The sequence below is a fragment of the Ambystoma mexicanum genome, chromosome 5q (genome assembly GCF_040938575.1).
Source record: "Ambystoma mexicanum isolate Mex_15411 chromosome 5q, UKY_AmexF1_1, whole genome shotgun sequence".
NCBI lineage: Eukaryota > Metazoa > Chordata > Amphibia > Caudata > Ambystomatidae > Ambystoma > Ambystoma mexicanum.
In genome coordinates, this window is record NC_090933.1 from 548716029 (window position 1) to 548738289 (window position 22261).

At 42.7% G+C, this 22261-nt stretch overlaps 1 protein-coding gene across 2 annotated transcripts in view; it reads left to right on the forward strand.

Annotated features, from left to right (window-relative positions):
* The window catches only part of SNTG1 (syntrophin gamma 1), a 2735678-nt gene that overhangs the window by 2240002 nt on the left and 473415 nt on the right, over nt 1-22261 (forward strand). For both annotated transcript variants that reach the window (XM_069621032.1, XM_069621033.1), the window contains one exon: nt 410-562. In XM_069621032.1, coding sequence (XP_069477133.1) covers nt 410-562 — 153 coding nt within the window. The remainder of the gene's footprint in view (nt 1-409; nt 563-22261) is intronic.

Sequence of the window (22261 nt, forward strand, 5' to 3'; positions counted from 1 at the left end):
AACACACTATATATATCGTGAAGCCATTGCGCAGAGACTTTTAATGCTCCTTTGCGGTGAGTAACTGTTTCCTTGATTCAGCTGCACATTCACAGTGGGGCTATTTGTGACACACTGAGCAGAGTTACAACCACACAAGGCAAATATCCCTACAGGAGGTACTAATTGGTATCCTCAGACTTGTGTTTTTCTTTCCTTTAAATGTTATGCACAGTGTCAGGATGCTTGAGGTTGTCATCCAGGTGCTTGATGTATTCAATAATTCAGCTATGTATAGGTGCCATATGTGTCGTCTGGCTGCCCTCTGCATATATGCCCAGTGTTAAGCTGGCATTGCGTTGCTTTGCAGAGACATGTGCATAATAGGCCTTACTTGTGTTTGAATTTATGACTCTGCCTTTTTGAGCAGGACAGTGACATCCTGGACCGCCGGAAACACTGCTTTGGCATCCAGTCTGAATCCGGAGAAGACTTGTACTTTTCGGTGGAGCTGGAGTGCGAACAGTCCCAATGGGAGAAGGCCTTCCACACAGCAATGTTTCTAGAAGTTGAGCGGATACAGGTGAGGCACGGAATGAGAACTATGTGATGACTATGTTGAATATTGAGTGGAAAGAAGGTAGACACGCTTGAGTACGTAGCGGCCGCCATATTGTATCTACTCGGTCTTCAGCAAAACAAAGGCGACACCTCTGCATCTGGGAGGTGAAAGGGTTCAAGTCCCAGACTAGAGTGCTTGCTATCAGTGCAGTGGAGGATGTCTTTAAGGAAGGACAAAGCAGAGCGTGGTGGTAGCTGTGGTTAAAATGCATGTGTTTTGACCAATTGCTTCTACATAGAAATGATGGTTGAAAGCATGATCAGGTCTCTGTCCTTCATGGCCTAGTTCTTGTTGGGCCTGCTTCTTGGAGGTGTGATGTCCGAATTGCTTTAGTGATCAAATTAAGACAAACTCATGCCTTCATCTTGAATATTTAGCCAAATGGAAGCGTTCCTAGAAAGGACCACTGATGGGAAGAGTGCATTTAACGCTGCGTAGGTATTATATATAAATACTTGTACAGTTTGTATTGCTAATATCTAGGTACAGGCCGAGTTCAGGGAAGATCAATCCATCCAAGACAGAATTCCTATTCCTCACCAACAGTACCAAACACCCAGACATACAGACCTGGCTATCAACCATGAACTCTGAGGGCTTCACACCCAAGCTCACCTCCTGTGCCAAGTCCCTTGGGTTCCACATTGAGAAACACCTATCATTCAAGACACACACAGCTACAAAAACCCAAGACAGCTTGGTATCAGCTCTCCCTCCTGCCAAAAGTTAAGCCCTTCCTCCCCCTGAACAGCTTTAGATTAAATGTTGAAGTATTGGTGCTATCCCACATGGATGGGGGCAATGCACTCCTCGAAGGCCTCCCGTCATCCTACCTTGTGCTCCAGAGAAGTGTCCTACATGTGGCTGCATGCCTCATCATGAGTCTACGCATATACAACCACATCACCCCGGCCCTCATCGACCTTCACTGGCTCCCACTACATGCACAAATCACCTTCAAGTCTTGCTGCATCATATATAAGGCAGTCGCCCTCAAGTTACCCAGCTACCCTGCAGCTAAACTCTGCCTCTCCGGCGGACAGCGCACCGCCAGAAGCCAGGACACTTGCAGACTTGAAATCCGCCGCTGCAAAAAGGAAATGACCAGAAAACAAGCCTTCTCTGCCTATGCCCCAAAACTATGGAACCTCCTCCCTGTCAGCTTCAGACTTTCCCCCATGCTTCTGCAATTCAGAAAAGATCTCAAGACCCACCTCTTCAAGGCGTCTCTCCTCCTTAACACCTAGGCCATCATGTCATCCGTCGCACCACCTGACTCGCTAGACGCCGCCCGTCCCTTCTTCCCCGCCACCCGGTACAGCTGTACCCCGCCTCTGTCCCCCCCTGTATCCTACCTCCCACTGTATATCTATCCTGTTGTTACCACTGAAAAGCGCCCGTTATATATCTGTAAGGTTGTACACCTCTGTAAAGCGCTCCGTTATGTATCTGCATTGGTGTATACCTCTGTAAAGCGCTGTATTGCTTCTGGAAGCTCTGTTCACGCTCAATAAATATCATAATAATAAATAATAATAACAACATACATGAACCACTTTCTTTGTTACAAACCATTCGCTAGCAGAGCACACAAGCACAAGGACAGTTTGAAGTAAAGACTAATGAATGCCTATTTTTTATTTAGGGAGGGCTTTTATTAAATACAAAAAAGGTCACTTGATGGTCCCTAAAAAGCAGCACAACCTGCAGGCTGGGCGAAGATGCAAACGGCTGCAGATTGCAATGAACAGATCCAAATATTGTCTATCATGGGCAGACTTTCACAACGCCATGAACGATATCAAGGATGGATTGATCCAGCAGGTGGCCTCCTGATCAAAGATCTTTGCAGCAACAACCAATGGCTCGCTCCTTGCCATCAAAGTGAGACAAAGTGATGCTAGGAATTACAATGACCAGGCATACAATTAAATCCGTACACAGGAAAGGCCAAGACATAACTGGTGAAGCATATATATATTATTTTCAACCAAATGCAGCGAAGAATGCCAAAAAGGACATCTAGTTTTGTGGAAATCATACATATTTGCCCAGCAGTTTGTACTTCTACTGCAGGCAGAGCTCAGGACGTAAACTAAATTATTGAATGGTGGACAGTTCATATTAAGGGGTGAGGTTCTACTCTCTGTTTCAAAGAAAACTCCTCAAAGGATACTGTGTAGTGCTTAGATAACATCACAAGATCTACATTATGCGAGCAACGTCATGACTGTATTGATGTTAGGATATACATATACATTACAGTGCCATTGCTGTTTTGTCAATAAGATGCAGCCACTATATGCTTGTAACTAGTCATGTTACAGAAAGGGTGGTGCAACTGCTGCGGGTGGGGGTGCAAAAAAATATACTGCCTAAACCTTAGAAGAGTTGCTACAGTATTGCTTCTCTGTGATTGTTGCTCTTTACATTATTGAAGTGACTTCTAATTGAATAAAGCAGAGCTAATTTAAATAAGTGTTTTTACCTACCTGACTGAAGTCACTCCGTGTGCGGATAGGAAAAGTACACAAAAATGTACTCACCTGCTTTTTTTTCCTTCTGATTCTAATTGTAGATTTGTTTTTGCTAGTTGTTCCAATATTCCTTTAGTTTACAACTGCCTTGTGTATATATACATTACATCACTATTTGTTAAGTAACTACAAGTGTGTAAGTTTTTCTTTGGGTTTATGTATGTTCTGATTTCTGTGGACTGATTTATCGCTTTAGATATGCCTGGCTGCTTTCCCACTTTGCCAACCCTGGGTAGTGCAGGCCTGTAGTAGAAGGCGGGGCCCTAAAACCAATCGATATTCTTATAGAGTCCAATCCCTATTGGACATTAGAAAAATGTACCTAACAGCCTCCCTTTTGCCTTTTATCTCGAGGCGTTCCTTCAGGGCGTTCTTATTCAATACAACTCTTCAATGTGCAAATGTCTCTATATGGAAAAACAACTCTGTATGGTGATCTCTTCTGATAAAGAGTTTGGTTTCATTTTTACAAGCTTGTGTAGCTTTTCCCAACTGTTAATAGATTTTGCCTTCGAGACCATATGACCGTAATATTGGTTCGCCTTGAGATAGTCTCTCAAACATCTTCTTTTCACTTTGTTGTGCACTTGCTTTATCATCTTTGTTAGTTCCATAGATCTGCAGTGTCCTTAATGAACTCTTTTCCTCATTGTTTATCGTACCCTGTATTCTTAACTCACAACACGTTCTATAATTTATTGTTAAGTGGTCTCCCCACTCTTCAGGGCTTCTTCTCTTCAAGTTGTCTCATGGGATTCTTTCTCTCTCCTCCTGGATCTTTGTCTCCACTTTCGTAATGCTTTACAATTATTCTTATTGTTTAGGGCTTTGAAATGTTCCTTTGTTATCTTGTGATGCTGGTTCTCTATGCCATTATTGCCCATATGGCCATCACAGTCTCTTCTCTTTATTAGAGACTCTCCTTGTGGGCTCCCGCTACTCTGTCCACCCTGGTACCTATGTTTGTTGTGTGTGACTTCACAGGGCTCGCCACTGCCTAGGGTAGGTTACTCTGCTTCTTGCGTCCTCTTTCAGGCTTCTCGCTCTTTCTGAGCTCAATGTCTATTTATCTTGCCACGTTCTGTGAATGCCAGCAGATGCGAACTTTCCACTCTCCCAGTTTTCAGCATTGTCATGCGGGCTTCGGGCTCACCACGGTACCTCGGTGGTTGCGGCAACTCATAGGATCGTTCCTAGCTCCCCATCCTGACACCAGCTTTCCGGCTGCCCTCTTTGCCAGGACCTGGCGTCCTCTGCTTCTCGGAGTAATGCAGGTCCCGGAGCCACACTTGGCTCTGCCTCTCCATTGCGTTGACGTAAGGGTCTTCCCCTGCATAGCATTCTCTCTCCTCCCCACTGGCCTCCTCGTCCCATTTTCATATAAAACTTTTCTTAAAGAGGTATTCCCTTTTCGTGCAAATGACATGCTTGATTCAACATGGTCTATAGTCAAACAGAAGGAGTACACAGTATTTTGGATGAGAGGCAGACCCATATACGTGGATAAAGTGTCCTGCATAGGGAGTTTCCTTTGGGAATGGGAGTCCTTGTCTCCTAAGGGGGAGTCACTCCCAGTGAGGTCCCACTTGCCCAGATCCTTATGGAGGGTTTTGCGGAGCAGGCTCACCTTCCTAGCCTCAAACCGGTGGCTCCCGAATGGGGAGAAGGGACAAATGCTCCTGATTCATCACACTATTTAAACATTGTTGCCCTGTAATGTTCACTATCAACTAATCCTGGTCTTGAAAACATCTTGTCCGACTAGGTAGACTTCATGTTAATGATCTGCTTTGACTTATGTGTGGTAGGTTATCACATTAATTATTAGATGAAGCTAGAGGTCATCCAAATAGTTATCTTGGAGGCAAATGCCTTTTTAAACCTTTCACGGTTGGTGATAGGCCTGTCACACCAAGGAGGGAACCCACAAAAAGGAGGTCTCTTGCTTAGTAACTGTGTTACATAAAATGGTGGCCAATAGCAGAGCTGAGAGATGAATAATCAATTCTAAGCAAGACCTTAATGCCCTCATGTATATGTGGAATTATATTGCCCAATCCCAATCATTTTGCATTTTCAATCCTCTATTCAAAATCTCTTTGCTTGGGTAATATAGTCTGTCTCCTCAAGATATCCACATATAGCAAGAACCGTGAAGGAGATTAGCCCTGCCACCTTCACCGAGGTAAGGTCATCTAGTAATAGCTTACTGTCAGCTAGACATTTTTCCATAGACCTCCAACATCCATTGGCACAAGAACTATAAAAAACAAGAAAAGAAAATGTCTTGTCTACCTTAGTCCAGCTAATGTCTGGTGCATTTCTGGTTTAACTTTTTTGGCAAACTGTTAGAAAGTGGCATTTATAACTAGGTTGAGAAAAACCATCTCCTCAACTCCTTCCAGACAAGATTTCACAGAAGTGTGAGTATGTAGAATGCAGTGACAGCTGTGATGCGTGATCTATGGCTAGGATAGATGGGTGTGGTGTTGCAGTGTTGATACTTAGAAATATGTCTGTGGCATATGGCATCTGGCATTCTGTTATGAATGTGCATCATTTAGGCGTGATGCTTGTCTGTGACCTTGCTTTGCCTGCCCAAATAAACAAAATGTGTAACTTTTGTCTTCATAGCTGAGAAATTTGAAGAAACTTCTTCCTTATTTCCTTTTTCCATCCCATGCATCTTGGTATCACATCTCCAAGTCCATAGGAACACCTCTGATCCCTAAATATATATATATCATCAGACAGACAGCCCCATTCGGAAAAGCCAACAAACCAAAATTACATATCGTATTAGTTGTCTCTTTCACAAAAGAAAATGTGGGAAAATTCCAGGAAACAGAATTACAGACTCTGTAGAGGGTAAGCAATGTAGAACACCTAGTCATGTCAACTAAATCAAAGAAGATGCCGGAAAACATGTTGCAGATCCAATTAATCTGGAGCCTTCTGAAACACTAAACTAACAATGAATGAATCTCTCACAATGCCCTTCTCACAAAGCTTTAAGACCTAAAATTCACCTAGGAAATGCAATTGCAGACTCAGGCACCGAAAACCATGAGGGCACATCTCAAATTGGGCATTTGACACTCACTATAGGATGGGCACAGAAGATCTAACCCAACTCCCATTTAATATCTGAAGAAATAGGGAGCAGGGCACCTCATCACAGTTAAGATCTAGCAAATACTCCACCTCTTCGCCACACCAAAGAGAAATCTAAAGTGAGGAAAAATGTTCATACCCACAGCAACATTGAAATCTATGGGGAAAACAGGCATTTAAAATAGAAGTTGGTAATGTTAGTTTTGTAGGGTCCTTTCTCAGAAGAAATTCTCAATGCACCCACTGACCTGCTGACTCCAGAAAGCAGTAAAGTAGAATACCAGGGGGCATGTGACCTGAACAAATAGACAGGGGAGGGGAAACGAGAGAGAGAGAGAGAGAGAAACAGCTGCTGCAACCTGCAGTCAGGCTTTTTTCACAAGCAGTTGGTTCAGAACTACAGATGATCTATTTAAATACTTCCACCATGAACTGGGCTACCAAGTATTTCCACCACTGAGAATGCCGAGGCTGGTCACATGACCACTTCAACTAATCTGAGCAAAGCAATTCATACCAAGCCCTACTTAAAGTGTCAGTCTAGAAAAATAGATACCTCTCACGGCTAATGGCAATGTATCATATTGGCCGACGACCAACCGTCTCATGCACTAAACATCAGAAATACAGAGTCATAAGTTTGACCAATGTGCGGCCATTTTGATGTAGCTAGAATAGCCATTTTGTTCACTAACGTTTGCTCATTGCTTTTTGTTCAAAACTGCTTAGCCGAAAGCTTATTCTGCTCATTCTGCTTCACTGATTACTTTGTTGTTCAAAGCGAAAGAGCAAAGCCGCGAGGCCGGGAGCTATTCGTTGAAACATAAAGTAGGCAGCCCAAGAGAGGAATGCCCAATCCACCCCTACATATAACCTCGGAGGAGAGGAACACAGCATTTAATCATTTCACTGATGCCAGCCAGTCTCGTTAATATGGTAGAAATGCTAGAAAGAAACAGCTAAAGGCTTGAATTATGCTTTTCTTACGCCCCCCCCTTTCCTAAACCCAGCAGAGCGAGCTGACTCCCAGGACACGAATAGCAAATAGGAGATAGCAAGGCCTGGAATGCGACTCTTCCCCCGTACGCAGCTTGCCTGAGAGAACAGAAGCACTGTGTTCTGTTCAACAAAGAAATATGTCTCTAGACTTGCAATGTTGCATATTGTTGCTAAAATAGATGTTTGAAGGTGTCATATTAGTCGAACTTGTCAATCATCAGATCCAGTTCAAAGAAACTGTACAATGGGCGTAGTGAACATGTCATGACTGATTGCAGGATGGCCATTTTGTATATATGTAACTGATGTACTTTATTTGCTCTCTTGCATCCCTCGAGGTCTGCAGACACACATCGCGGGGCGGGAGACCGAGTTGGCCAACTGAGACTCTTTGCTTTGCAATAAACCCTAGCTTTTGGGAATACAGCCTTGTGTCTGACGTGTCAGTTCATGTGTGGCGATTGGCCTTGTTTCCACTATGCAAGGGTCCCCTAGATGCCCCTTCAAGATGGCGCCCAAATAGGGACCTTCCCGCACTTGTTCCATCATGTACGTTGTAAGATAAGAAAGGTAGAGGGAACAGAGAGGACGGGACGATCGAGCTGGGCTCAAGAGGTGTTTGTGGCGCCCTTGTGTAAGTGATGAGACTCCTATGCAGATCTGCACACATCTGATCCCTGATCGACGTACCCGGCCAGAGAACAAGGAGGTGAGGGTCCCGAAATGAGGCTGAGCCAAGGGACACAGACACAACATCATTGGTTGCGTCAGTATACGGACGTATTGTGTCTTGAAAGACAAATTGACTTATCTGGTGAGTCGTACCCCGATTCGAGATAGCCCTGATATTGGTTGAGAGTTGTCTTTGCAAAATCAAAAGCCCAGTGTAAGGTTGATTAACCGAGGGTAAGGTTAAAACATGCCTGGGGTATTGTCCACCCTAGCGGGGTTTTTCCGCTGCGGTAGACAATCTTTGGAAGATGGCCAAGTGGCGCCACCGGGGGGAACGCCGGCGTTTGAGATGTGTGTAAAGCATGGTGTGGGTGCGATAATGTTCTATGAGATTTGGCATAAGCAAACCAGAAACCAAGAAGATGTTCAGTGGCTGATTAATGGGAGTTTTGAGATTGAGAGAATAGATAACTTGGAGAAGGTGTTGATAAGAAAGAAAGCATGTCCCACAGCATTTGATATCCTTAGAGACTGGAGAAGGGAAGCTATGCTTCGTTGGAAAAGTAGAGAGAAACATGCGCGCAGGCATAAATCAAAAACTGAGAAAGCGGAAGAAAAGGAAGAGGAGGAGTGGACTGAGAGTCTGAGAAGGACAGGTAGACACGAACAGTTGAACATAGAAAGAATATACCCACAACGAGAATTGCATATAGCAGATGATTTAATAGAAAAAATGTTGATCGATACAAAGCGGGGTACAAGACCAGAAACTAAAACAGATGCGTCAGGAACCATTGTTCAGGCCCCCTGCTGTTGCCCAAGCCCCCGCACCTCTCCCAATTGTTCAAATCCTAGCACAGCCACAGACTGCGCACATAGCACCTCTCATTATCCAGCCAGTACCACAACAGTCACTTCCCGTTCCGGTTATCCCATTTGCACCTCCCGCCCTAGAAACAGACACAGTTCCGTCCATCCTACCCATGGTTGAACTTGAAACTATGGAGGCGGGAGATGGGACTGTAAAAAGTGGATGCACAAGAGTGACCCGCAGTGCGATCAGCAAGGAGAGGAAGTGGGAATTGGAAGTTCAGGCAGAGATGTATATAGATGGGAAAAATCGGATGGCAGCATTGGACTCAATGTATGACTTCCGAAGACGCAATGAAAGACAGGTAGTGTTGGAATGCATGGGTGAATATTTAGTGAGAAGATGGAACAGTTAATTGGGAAATTACCACCACAACGATTGTTAGATTTCAATGCATTAGCACGTTGTAGAGAAAGAGATGAGGAAGTAAGGGAACATGTATATGGACTTTTTGAGCTTAAACACAACTTGATAATGAATATGCTGAAATGTTTACCCCACCTGGGTATAGAAGCAAGGACGCTGGGAAAGGGGGGACGCAAAAGACGATTGTCGATGAGTTATTATTGTTAAAACAGGTGGGGGAGGATTTGAGAGCATGCTTATTGAAGACGAGAGTGCTACTTTAGCAAGTAGCGGGACACAACAGAGGGAGGGGGAACGCACAAGGAAGGAGTAATTCAAATATGCATGGAGGACCGTTGGGGCAGAATCAGTGTGCATACTGCAAAGAGGAAGGGCACTGGAGAGCGCAATGCCCACATTTGCAAAATAGAACTGGGGGTGGTCAGAGAAGACAGCACCGGGGGCACCCAGGAGCAAATGGACTGAATAGAAATAATATGCAGCAGCACCAAAGTAATCAAGGAGGTCAGAATCAAGCTCAGTATCAGAACACTACCAACCATTGTCAGGGCCAGAGTAATCAACAACATGGGAATTACCAGAATGGGGGAGCTAGAGGAAGGGATGGGAACATTTTCAATACGCAACAAAATGCGTATTACAGCAATGGCAGTGATTACACATCGGACGATGTGTTATTCCCACAATAGGACAGCCCAAGACAGGTGTCGGAACCAGTGTCTATTCCTGTAAATCAGAAAGGACCCTATGTCGAGATGAGAGTCGGGGATACAGAGCACCGTTTTCTTGTAGATACGGGAGCGCAGTAGTGTTCAATAGATCATCACTTGGTTCCAGATATACCACTGTAAGGGCAAAAGAATATTTCAGTAGGGTTCGCAGGTACACCAGTAATTAACCCAGTGTCCCAATCAGTCCCAGTAACAATAGGTCCATTCACTGAGCATTGTCCATTTCTTTTAACAGATAATTGTGGAGAAAACCTTTTGGGATTGAATTTATTGAAAAAAACTAGGTGCAGTTATACATTGCACTCCCGATGGTGTGTTTTTAACAATTTGGCCACAAGATGCACAGGTGTCTGAATTTTTGTCTAAACCCTTGCCAGGAGAGTTGAGGAAGGTGCCAATCTGTATATGGGCATTAAATGACAATGATGTGGGATGCTTAAAGATAGAGCCAGTAAAAGTGATTTTGAAAGAAGGGGTCCCGCTGCCGCGTATTCCACAGTACAGAATTTCAGCTGACGGAGAGCAAGGATTGAAAAGGATTGTTTCAGATTTGGTGAAATTAGGGGTAATTGAGGACACTGCAGGTAGTACATGCAAAAGCCTCATTCTTCCGGTATACAATAAAGGAGATAACAAGGTACCCTATCGTTTCATAATTGATCTGCGCGCATTAAACAAGGTAGTCGACCCTCAATTTCCTTTAGTGCCAGACGTCACCACCATTTTGACAATGATACCTGCATCAGCAGAATACTTTAGCGTGATTGATTTAAAGAATGCTTTCTGTAGCATTCCAGTGAGCAAGGACAATAGATATTTGTTCGCGTTCACATTAGGGCGATGGTCATTCACATTCACGCGCATTCCAGAAGGATACACGGAAAGTCTGAGTATTTACAGCAGGGCATTGAAGGAACAACTAGATATGCTAGAGCTACCAACAGGTTGTGTATTGCTACAATATATAGATGATCTGTTGATCGCTGCAGACACAGAGAAAATTTGTAAAGTGAGTACCATTTTACTATTATCACACGTAGCATTGAATGGCCATAAAGCCAGCTTGAACAAATGTCAGTATTGTCGAAAGGAAGTGGCGTATTTGGGTTACTTACTTTCGAACGAAGGGAGAAGACTAATGCCAGAGCGAATAGAGAGCATTTCTGGTATGCCTATTCCAAAAACTCAGAAAGGAGTCAGAGCCATAATAGGCATGGCTTCTTATTGCCGGCAGTGGATTGGGAACTTTGCGTTAATTGTGAAACCAATGGTGGCATTGACGAAAAAGGATGCTGTGATGCCTTTGCAGTGGAATGAAGAATGTCAGAGAGCATTTGAGTTGTTGAAAGTTGCATTATGTTCTGCTCCAGTTTTGGGCACACGAAATTATGAGAAGATTTTTAGACTGTTTGTATGCGAAAGTGAAGGATGTGCATTGGCTGTTTTGACACAGGAAAAAGGTGGAAGAAATCGGTCTTGCGTTTTATTTTTCTTCTGCGCTGGACCCTGTAGCGCGCGCACTGCCACAATGTTTGCGAGCTGTTGCAGTGGCTGCTGTGTCAGTGAAACAAACGGAAGGGATGGTATTTGAGCACATTTTAATTTTGATGGTGCCACATGCCATAGACGTTCTACTAAATATAACACAGACGCAACACCTCACCTCTGCTAGAATGACTAGATATGAAATCATCTTATTCACGCCCCACATCCAAATTATGAGGTGTAGCTCTTTGAATCCAGCAGAATTAATGCCACTGCCCACAGAGGAACTTGGTGACAACAAATCACCTTCCCATGATTGTTTAATGGTTACTGAGGAAGAAACGAAGGGGAGAATTGATTTAAGTGACATCCCACAGAAAGAGCCAGATGGAGAGTTATTTTGTGACACTCTTGTTTTAAATTACCTGATGGCACATCAACTGCCGCCTATGCTATCACTACCCTAGAGAGCATTGTAGAAAGCAAAAGGATCCCCTACAACTCAGCACAAGCCGCACAAATAATTGCCTTGACCAGAGCATGTGAAATTTCTGAGAATTTAAATGTGAATATATATACTGATAGCCAGTATGCATTTGGCGTGGTTCATAACTTTGGCCGACTCTGGGCAGAGAGGAGTTTCTTGACATCACATGGGGCCAGAATCCAACATGGCCCTTTGATTGCACGATTGCTGTCTGCACTCACGTTTCCAAAGCACCTAGCAATAGTAAAATGCGAGGCGCATAAAAGAGTGACATGTAAAGTGGGAGAGGGAAACGCGTTTGCAGACAGGATTGCGAAACAAACTGCCACCAATTTAAATACCAAAATTATGACAGTACAGTCTGAGGAAGTGCCTTGCATGATAGAAGATGGGATTGCCACTGTCAAAGAAATGCAGGCCGAAGCCACTACCGATGAGATACAAGGGTGGGCTGATGGCTCTGCTGAATTAAATTTGGAGGGTTGTTGGGTGGACAAGAGAACTAAAAATTGGATGTTGCCTAATTCCTATGTAAATGCACTGGTGACAATGGCCCACAGCCCTACCCACATATGTGCCAAGAAAATAATACAGCATCTAGCTACGGTATGGGAAAATGGAAAAATAAAAAAGAATGCAGAGAGGTTGGTCCAGAACTGCATCACGTGCTTACAGCACAATGTGGGAAAGGGAACGGTGACTCTGACAGGAAGTTTTGGCCCTCCCTCTATGCCTTTTGAGGTAATCCATTTTGATTTCATAGAAAGGGAGCGATGCCAAAACTTGAAATATGTTCTAGTGGTAATATGTGCATTCAGCAAATGGGTGGAAGCATATCCTTTAAAGGACTGCACGGCAATGAGCACGGCAAAAGTAATGCTAAAGGAATATTTTTCCCGGTTCGGCCTGCCCCGTGTCATCTGGTTAGATAACGGTCCACATTTTGTGGGCGCAGTGATATTACAGATATGTGCAGGTCTCCAGATTGATAAGCGATTCCATAGTTCGAGACATCCGAGTTCGGCCGGTCTTATTGAACGCCATAATGGAATCTTAAAATCTAAGATCAGTAAGATATGTGCAGGAAGCAAGTTGAGTTGGGTAGACGCATTACCATTAGTGCTATTGTGCATGCTTTCGTCAGTACAGGCAAGAACTGGGCTCTCCCCGTACAAAATTGTTATGGGGAGGCCGGCGAATGTTTGGTGCGCACCTCAGCCTAAGCGAATTTGCAAAGTTCAGCATCCTGTGCTTAGTACTTATTGCGGACTTTTAATACAGAAACTGCGTTTGATTCATCAGCAGGTGCAGGAGGCTTTACCCGTGAGGTATACTGGTCAGGGCACTCGCTGGAGCCAGGAGACTGAGTGCTACTAAACAACTTCGAACGTAAGACATCGTTAGCACCTAGATGGCGTGGCCCTTATCAATTACTTCTGGCAACACAAACGGCGATTTGTGCGGATGGGAGGAAGGCGTGGATCCATGCCACGCACGCTAAAAAGATCCCACCGACGCTGAAAGACTTGCCTGACTGAGACGACCAGAAAGAAACAGCAGCTCCAGAATTGAAAGAAACTGTTGCCATTCCCTTACTACAGAATCTGCCTAAACCTGAAGTGAAGCTTGAAGCGAAGCCTGGAAGGATTGCTAAAAAGGAGAAAGGGCAAAAAGTGGCCAGCTGAATCTACATCACTGTGTGCTGACACGAGGCGTGTACCACTGTGGCGCCCACCAGCATATGCTCTGGTGGCACTGCCTGAAACAAAATCTGCATCACTGCTGCAGCACCCACATCCCCTTGTTATTGCGCCACGAGGCTCCGAGTTTGAGTCTAAGAGTGCACCGGCACTATTCATTGACCACACTGTACCAGGAGCTAAACGGTACAATCTGCGGCTTCGAAAGAAGGAGTGATCGAAGTTGCATTTCATTGATCTTTCATCATTGCCTCTGGTTCCCATCACAGATGGAGAGGGAACTGGAGGTCTAGAGGAGAGAAGCGTGAGAGTTGTGCAAATGGGGCGACTCAAGACTCGCAGCTCCTCGGTGCGATCATAAAAATCCATGTGTCCGCAACCCGAGTGAACAAGCGGGGCGCACGTGGTACAAAGGCAATTGATTAATTGCTCTGGAATTCTTTTGAACAACATGCGAATGCATAATGATCTTGCCTGAACAAGTAAGCAATCCAGGCTGCTAAGAACTGGCAGAATGAACTATTGACATTTATCGAACTTATTGACATTCGGACGAGTGCCACAAGGAGAGATATTCACGACGACCACTGCGGAAGAAGGAGGACTGTGAGAGAGAGAATGCCAGAACCAGCTTTAGCCTCCTCCTGCACGTCTGCTGATAACAAATTAGGTATAAAGACTGAAAAGTTAGAAAAAATGCATTTTCGAAAAAACTGTATGCTGATCTTAACGATAGTTATGTTTGTTATTAGTATGTTAGCACCAATAATGACAGCGTTGATACTATGGTATGTGAAAGCAACGCACCCATTGAATATGCTCTTGCCGGTAATTAATATCTCCACCACTGAAAGCCTGATTCATGTAATTACTTACACCTTGTCCCCAATGGAAGAGAGGCACAGAGAAGGATATGGGAATAATACACTATTGCTCATAATGAATATGACACATGCAATTTTAAAGAAAAATAATTGCTCGGTATGTGCCCATTTACCGCAGCATGCTGGGAAGGGAATAGGTTGGTATGTGCAGCCATTACCATTGAGTTCTGCATGCAGTGCATCACTGAGTGCATTATTTTATGGGAAATGGAATAAGAGTGATACGGGTCAGTTAGATAAAACAAACACATGGCCAAGATCATAAAGATGCTCATTAAATGAAAACAATAGAAGAATTCATGGCCATAATTATTGGTGAGAATGAAGACGCATATAGTGGCATGCAAGATTCCGGTTCAAATTCAAATTCAGATACTTCAGACACATCATCAGAGGAGGATGCAATGTATGTATAAGGCATTTGGCGTCAGCCAAATGGAGGGGTTTGTCAGTCTAGAAAAATAGATACCTCTCACGACCAATGGCAATGTATCATATTGGCCGACGACTAACCGTCCCATGCACTAAACGTCAGAAATACACACTCATAAGTTTGACCAATGTGCGGCCATTTTGATGTGGCTAGAATCGCCATTTTGTTCACTAAAGTTTGCTCATTGCTTTTTGTTCAAAACTGCTTAGCCGAAAGCTTATTCTGCTTATTTTGCTTCACTGATTGCTTTGTTGTTCAAAGCGAAAGAGCAAGGCCGCGAGGCCGGGAGTTATTTGTTGAAACATAAAGTAGGCAGCCCCAGAGAGGAATGCCCAATCCCCTCCCGCATATAGCCTTGGAGGAGAGCAACACAGCATTTAATCATTTCACTGATGCCAGCCAGTCTCGTTAATATGGTAGAAATGCTACAAAGAAACAGCTAAAGGCTTGAATTATGCTTTTCTTACGGCCCCCCCTTTCCTTAACCCAGCAGAGCGAGCTGACTCCCAGGACACGAATAGCAAATAGGAGATTGCAAGGCCTGGAATGTGACTCTTCCCCCGTACGCAGCTTGCCTGAGAGAACAGAAGCACTGTGTTCTGTTCAACAAAGAAATATGTCTCTAGACTCGCAATGTTGCATATTGTTGCTAAAATAGATGTTTGAAGGTGTCATATTCGTCGAAATTGTCAATCATCAGATCCAGTTCAAAGAAACTGTACAATGGGCGTAATGAACATGTCATGGCTGATTGCAGGATGTCCATTTTGTATATATGTAACTGATGTACGTTATTTTCTCTCTGGCGTCCCTTGAGGTCTGGAGACACACGTCGCAGGGCGTGAGGCCGAGTTGGCCAACTGAGACTCTTTGCTTTGCAATAAACCCTAGCTTTTGGGAATACAGCCTTGTGTCTGATGTATCAGTGTGTGGTGATTGGCCTTGTTTCCACTACACGAGGGTCACCTAGGGGCCCCTTCAAAAAAGCAGACCGCAGCACAGTCAGAGAATACAGAGAAGATGAGTATCACAGCAGGAGTGTAGAGACAGAGCATATTTGGTTAAGGAGGGAGGAGAAAGGAGAAAAAGCTGAAGAAAGAGACTTTGGAATGTGTGTGTCCTCATAGGAATGAAGCTGAATTATCCAGGAAGACCTGAAGAAAAGAAATGGGACTGAGTAGGGGAAATGGAGATCTCAGATGAGTCAAGGACTGGGGCCCTGGAAGACATGAAGAGGGGAAACCAAGACTGAGGAGGGGAGGTGGAGACCCTCATATGAGTGAAGGAACGGTAGCCTAGACAACCAGAGGAGAGAGGCCTGAACTGAGGAGAGGTGGAGAGCAAACCTCAGAGCATTGAAGGAACAGGATGCTGAAAGACCTAATAATGAGCCTGATACTGTGAAAGGGGAAGAAGAGATCCCCAGAGGAATAGGGGTGAAGGAGGACTCACACTGGGGAAGCAGATACAAGGAATGGAGGGGATACAAAAGGAGAGAAAGCATTCAAGAATAAGCAAAAAGGAAGGGGGTGGGTAAGGACATCTGAGACTAACCAAAGGAGAAGACTTAGGAAGAAAAAAAGTGACTTTGGAACGAACCGTGGAAGAAGGCCAAAACCTACTATGTGCACAGTGCCAGCAGATACTTCTAAAATTCCCCAACCATCCTGAAGCAGACATTAACTGCTACATATTGCCTGTTAACTGGGCACACAAATATAATGCCCTCTGATATACAATCCCAACCGCAATTCTGTGGACAAGACACAGTCTAATTTAGGAGTCCATATTTTGTTTTATTAAAATAAAATCAATGGACAGGCATTTTCCAATATTACACAATCACAGTCAGTTTGTCTACAAAAACAAAAAATATGCTGCCGGCATAAATCAGGCTGTTTCTCACACATTTACATCATCAAATATATACATGTTTAATTCTTAATAGCAGTAGGCCTTCTAGTTGTAATGTTGCCATGTTTTGGTCACTATATCAAAACTCTCTTTACTTTAAAAAATGTCTAAATTATTCATTAGTTCATCAAATAATTGAAAGGATTTTGCTTCTCTCCAGTATCACCAACACGCGTTGTAATCAGAGAACTTTTTCATGCATCATGTTTCCCATGTAAATAAGGTGCAGAGTGTTACTGGTGCGTATCTGCAATTTCAAAATATGTTTACAATGAGTTGCATTACAATTCTGCAGGTTTTGCTTCATGGATGCATTTGTTATCGATTCAGAATGCACAGAATTACCTTTCACACACCCATCCTGGGAGAACGGTTTTAGGATTGTTTTAAATACGTATACGTGTCCCTTCCCATTTCACCTTATAAATAGAATTCCAGAGTGCAGCTCCAAGAATGAGAGGTCTGTGGGATTTACCTAATCATTTTCTATGGGAATGGACATTATACAATTAAACTTGCTTTATTAAGTAGCTATGGCCTTCAAAGAACACACGCTATCAAGTAAATATTCATTAGGCTATGGAACGGATATCTTCATATCACAGTCAGATGTTAACTGACTCTCTGAAAACACTTTGTCCACCATTTAATGGTATAATTATTCACAATGAGCTGCACACATTATTATTTATAATGTTTTATATAGCACAACATACCCTAGGGCCTCAGTGCGCACAAATAACAAACATTAAACAGCACAAGAAAAATAGTCAAAGATCACAACTCAGGTCAATATCAAAATAGTTATCACACTACACATACAGCTCAGAAATGTATTCTTGGTTTAGATTGAAATGCCAAATCACTTGATTTGCAAGCAGTGTGAATTTACTGGTCATTTGCCATTACACAATAAATGTAGTTTTGTGTCACCATTTCCAGACCACACCTCTTTTGGGATCTAGAAAAATAATTCTAGAAATAATCTATTATTTCTATTGATGAATTCTCATACTTTGAAATTATGCTTTCAGTCGTTGGGATCGACACGAACCCTTTCAGATTGGAAATCTCCTTGCAAGCAATATCCCTTCTGATCTGCTTCCTGAAGTTAGCACTTCTTCATGTTCCTTTTCTTCAGGTTCCCTTGAGGTCAGGGCTCCTCCCCTTAGAAGAGAAATCCCTTCTGTTGCTCTCAAATTGGTCTTCGGGATTAATCTATCCATAATCATGGCAATATTTCGATATGCTCCCGGTTTATAATTAAAATATTCTCACACTTTGTCATAGGTGATGTTGCACTTCTTAATTGGTCAAGACCTTAAATTGGCTGGTGCAGCAGTCAGACACTCCCAAGGCACACACACCCAATCTTCATTGGCTAATCATAATTTCTATATATTGTGACATGAGCAAGGGGAGGGGTTGTTTCACACCTACACTTCTGAATGCATAATCGTTTTTATTCCATAATTTCTAATAGCAACTTGCAACTGCAATGAAATAGGTATTTATGTAATCCGTTGGCCAATATGAACATCTGGACATGTGGCATGCATGTGTGGCATATGTATTCCTACAAGTATTAATATTTATAATTTTAGCAATTTTTAATAATAGTAGGCAATTCGAATTTTCACTTGTTTCATAGAGATTGATCACACAATAACTACACATTCTTTGATCTTTCTCCAAGTCATATGGTTCCAAAATCATTACACATCTTGTATTTGCAAATATAAAATGTTATTGCAAAATAATGTGCTTTTTAACTAAATAATACACAGCTGGGCTTGTCTTGAGTTAATTATCAGGACCAATCCCTTGACCAGTATTTATGAATTGTTTATACATATATCCCTGGCCATCTGGCCAGGCTATGGAGGCAGAGTTCGAAGGTACTATATTAGCTGGAATAATTTCCATTTGAGGCTCAGCAATAAAAATGAACACGCTTCGGCCAGCAGATGCTAATCTCCACATACAATGCAAATCTCCACTTGTGGGTATTTTAACTTATTTTTGTTTCATTCTGCTTGAAAGTGGCTTCCAAGTTTGGGAGCTAATTCATTCTGAGTTAAGAATTTGGTCAAATTGAAATTAGCACCATATGGATGAAATTACACATGTGTTATTTAAACCAATACTAAAGAAAAACATTTCCTTTTCCCTTCTTTTGCACTGTAAGATAGTATTTAAAGTACACCATATTATCCTAACTTTGTACAATGTACGACAGTGGTTGTAGAAGGACATACTGTGCTACATTAGAGAAAACTTTGAATGCAGTCATGTTCCTTTTGTCTTGCCTTGATGTATAGTAGGGAAAACAGTATATGCCTGCCATTCATAATACTTGTCAACATCCTATGACTTTTGTCATTTTAACACAACTGTCTTTGCAGCCCGGTCTGTGCTCTCTTGCTAGGTTATTCATATTCGCATTTCTGATATGCAGTTCTATGACTTGCAAGGAATGAGCTTTCAGCCTGACCCCCAGTCTTTGCAGTCAGTTCACATGGAGCTCCTGGTGAATGTGTGAAACTTCATGCAATTTGTGAAATGGTGTGGTAGTTGGTGAGAGGCTAACATCTTAAATCATTTTTCTGGCTCCACTTTCATTAAACTTGAGAGTCTCCATGTCTCTTAATTACTTCCGGGTTCAATTTATTGTTACAAACCTGACACTTTTAATAGGATATGCACAATAGATTTTCTTGCTGTGCTGTTTATTGTGACTTGTGAGAGGCCAATTGTCAAGTTACATAGCAGGCAGTCACTTTACAAATATGTTCATTCTAGGTGCCCTCCCTATGAATATCATGGAAAAACTCTTGAGTGTGTAACTCATCAGCTATACACTTTCCGAAGATCCCCACTAGAGCACATGACTTTCAGGCACTGACGCAACTTCATTGGATCACAGTGGCTGAAAGTAATACATTTAAATTGCCCTACTTTGTTTTCGAGAAATTCTCCACGTGCAATCCATCAGCAACTTTCATTTAATGAAAGACTGTTTTATATCCTGAATGTGCACTTTGTACAGAGAAACGGTGAGAGCCCATTTTACAATCAACGATCACGTGGAAAGTAATCCCCTTACTCAAAGAAATTTAGAAAACAATCTGAGTTTTGTCAAGGCCTTCAACGGTACCTTTCATTGTCCTAAATAAGCTAGCCAGCTCTGTAATCAGAATTCTCTTTTTAGTGCCACTGTAATGCAATGTGGTCTTATATAACGCTTTTCTGCCAATAATGTTGGCCTTGCTACACATAGCTCTGTAAGAAAGTAGGGCAGGGTATGTTAGTTTGGATAGTGGGAAGGCAGATACAGAAACCTTTGGTTTGATGATGGTCCGAATTATCCATTACCAGTGTGTTGATATGAACATCTCTAAGTTGTTTGTGGTTGGCAGGACTGGAAAGGTTAACATATAGGCATCCCCCAGATTCTGGAGTGCAAACATTGACATCATGGTTGATGATAGAAGATGAATAGTGTCTGAATGTTTTAAGTACACTAGACCTAGGAGGTCGTCTGCAGTAATGTGGGAGGTATAAGGATGCAAGATTTTAGCAGCGAGGAGTTAGTTGAGGGATTAGGGGGTGGAGAATGGAGGCTTCCCTGCTCTTGGTGGTTGATTTCACTGAGATTAAAGGTGCAGACAGTGCCACGCAGGAGAGGTTCCATGAGTCAGCTTGGTTTGCGTAGTGCTGCATATAGTAATGCCAAGCGTTTTGAAAAATGATTGGCATAAATTAGCAAATGTTTCTGGTGCTTAGTTTTTTTTGGTTGCTATTTATTTTAATTTCTTTCAAAGTGGTTGGTTAAAAAACCAAACATTGAGATGTTTCCTGAAAGTCAGGTGGTTCTCCTCCAGGCAGAGAGGTTTGGGTAGGGTGAACTGAAAAATATGCTACTCCTTGCCGTTTGTTGTTGAAGTTAGGCGTTAGCTCTAGTGCAGCATGGATGGAACTAAGTGTTCTGGAAGGAGTGTAGTGTGGGAACATACTTATGAAGGAGGAAGGGCCCTCTCCGTTGTATGAACAATGGGCTGGCTATGCGCAAGTTTTTGAAATGCACCCTTTTTTTGATGGGTAGCCAGTGGAGAGTACGTATTGCTAGAGTGACATGTTCAAATCGTTTCATTCTGAGAAGTATTCTTACTCCTTAATTTTGGACTCTCTGAACTTTCCTCATTAGGTAATCTGGGAGTCTGAGATAGAGGCTGTTTGCATAGTCTAGTTCGCATAGTATTAGAGAAATTATGGCCATGACGCTGTGGGTCATTGTTAAGTAAAGTAAGATGTGCCGTAGCAGGCACAGCTGAGAGAAACAGCTTTTGTAACATTTCTGTGTGCAAGCTGTGCTTTACAGGCATTACATAACACAAAATAACAAAACATAAGATTCACTTTTTGTAGAGGAATTGTTCTCTGAATTGGAACAAAAGCTACATGACCATCTAAAGAAGCATTTACTTAAATGTTTGTCCTACTGCCTTACTCAAAGGAGGAGCAACGCTGTCATACACACAACAAATGAATGTGAACAGCTTACTCTGCAGTAGTACCTTGTCCCGAACTAGTAACCTTATGCATTGTCCAAGCTCTTTGACCAAATATCTATGTTTGTATGTATCTATGCATGTAAATATTTGTATATGTACATATGTATGTATACTATTTCTTTCTGCAAACAAGCACCGAGATGCCCTGGGTTAGGTGAGCTCTACAAATGACAAAATAAATAAATAAACAAACATTGTTAGATCAATTGGTTGGGAATCACTCTTTACAAACAAGGTTACTGTAACAGCTAATAATAAGCAATAATCATAAATGGAAGGGGGGTGGTAGATACATGTACAGAACTGACAGATGGAAAAACATGGTAAATTTCAAGGACACGCAAAACAAAGAAGAAAGCACATACTGCCTATGATTTGTCGTAGATCCTAAGCCAGGGTCTCTACTGGGGTAGACAGCTAAGATGCCAAAACAATTATCGACACATTGCAAGAATGAACCCAAATAGCTTTGTTTTTTTAGGTAGAGCAGGAACTATTAATGTAACCATTATTCTCATTAGCAGCCACACCATTACGTTCTCCTTTCCCAGATATCCATGTCCTTCATAAATTCAGTGCTCTAACTAAAATGTTGGGAAGGAAATTAACCTGACCCAACCCCCAGGCACTTTAGGGTGAGGCGAATCCCATGAAGAAACCTGTGCTGTGCCAGCCAGGTGGGCGGTGTGCTAAGAGACACTGCACAGACATAATAATATGCAAATGGTTGATGTTTAGACGTAGTGCATGCATATAAACAGGCGCCATTTTGTAGCTATGGCAGAAACATAGGGCCTGCACGGCAGAGCAATAGACACAGGCCACAAACTTGATGAATAAACCTGAGTAGGCCCAAGCTACGATGAGAGAGAGAGGCCCGCATTGTGAAGTTC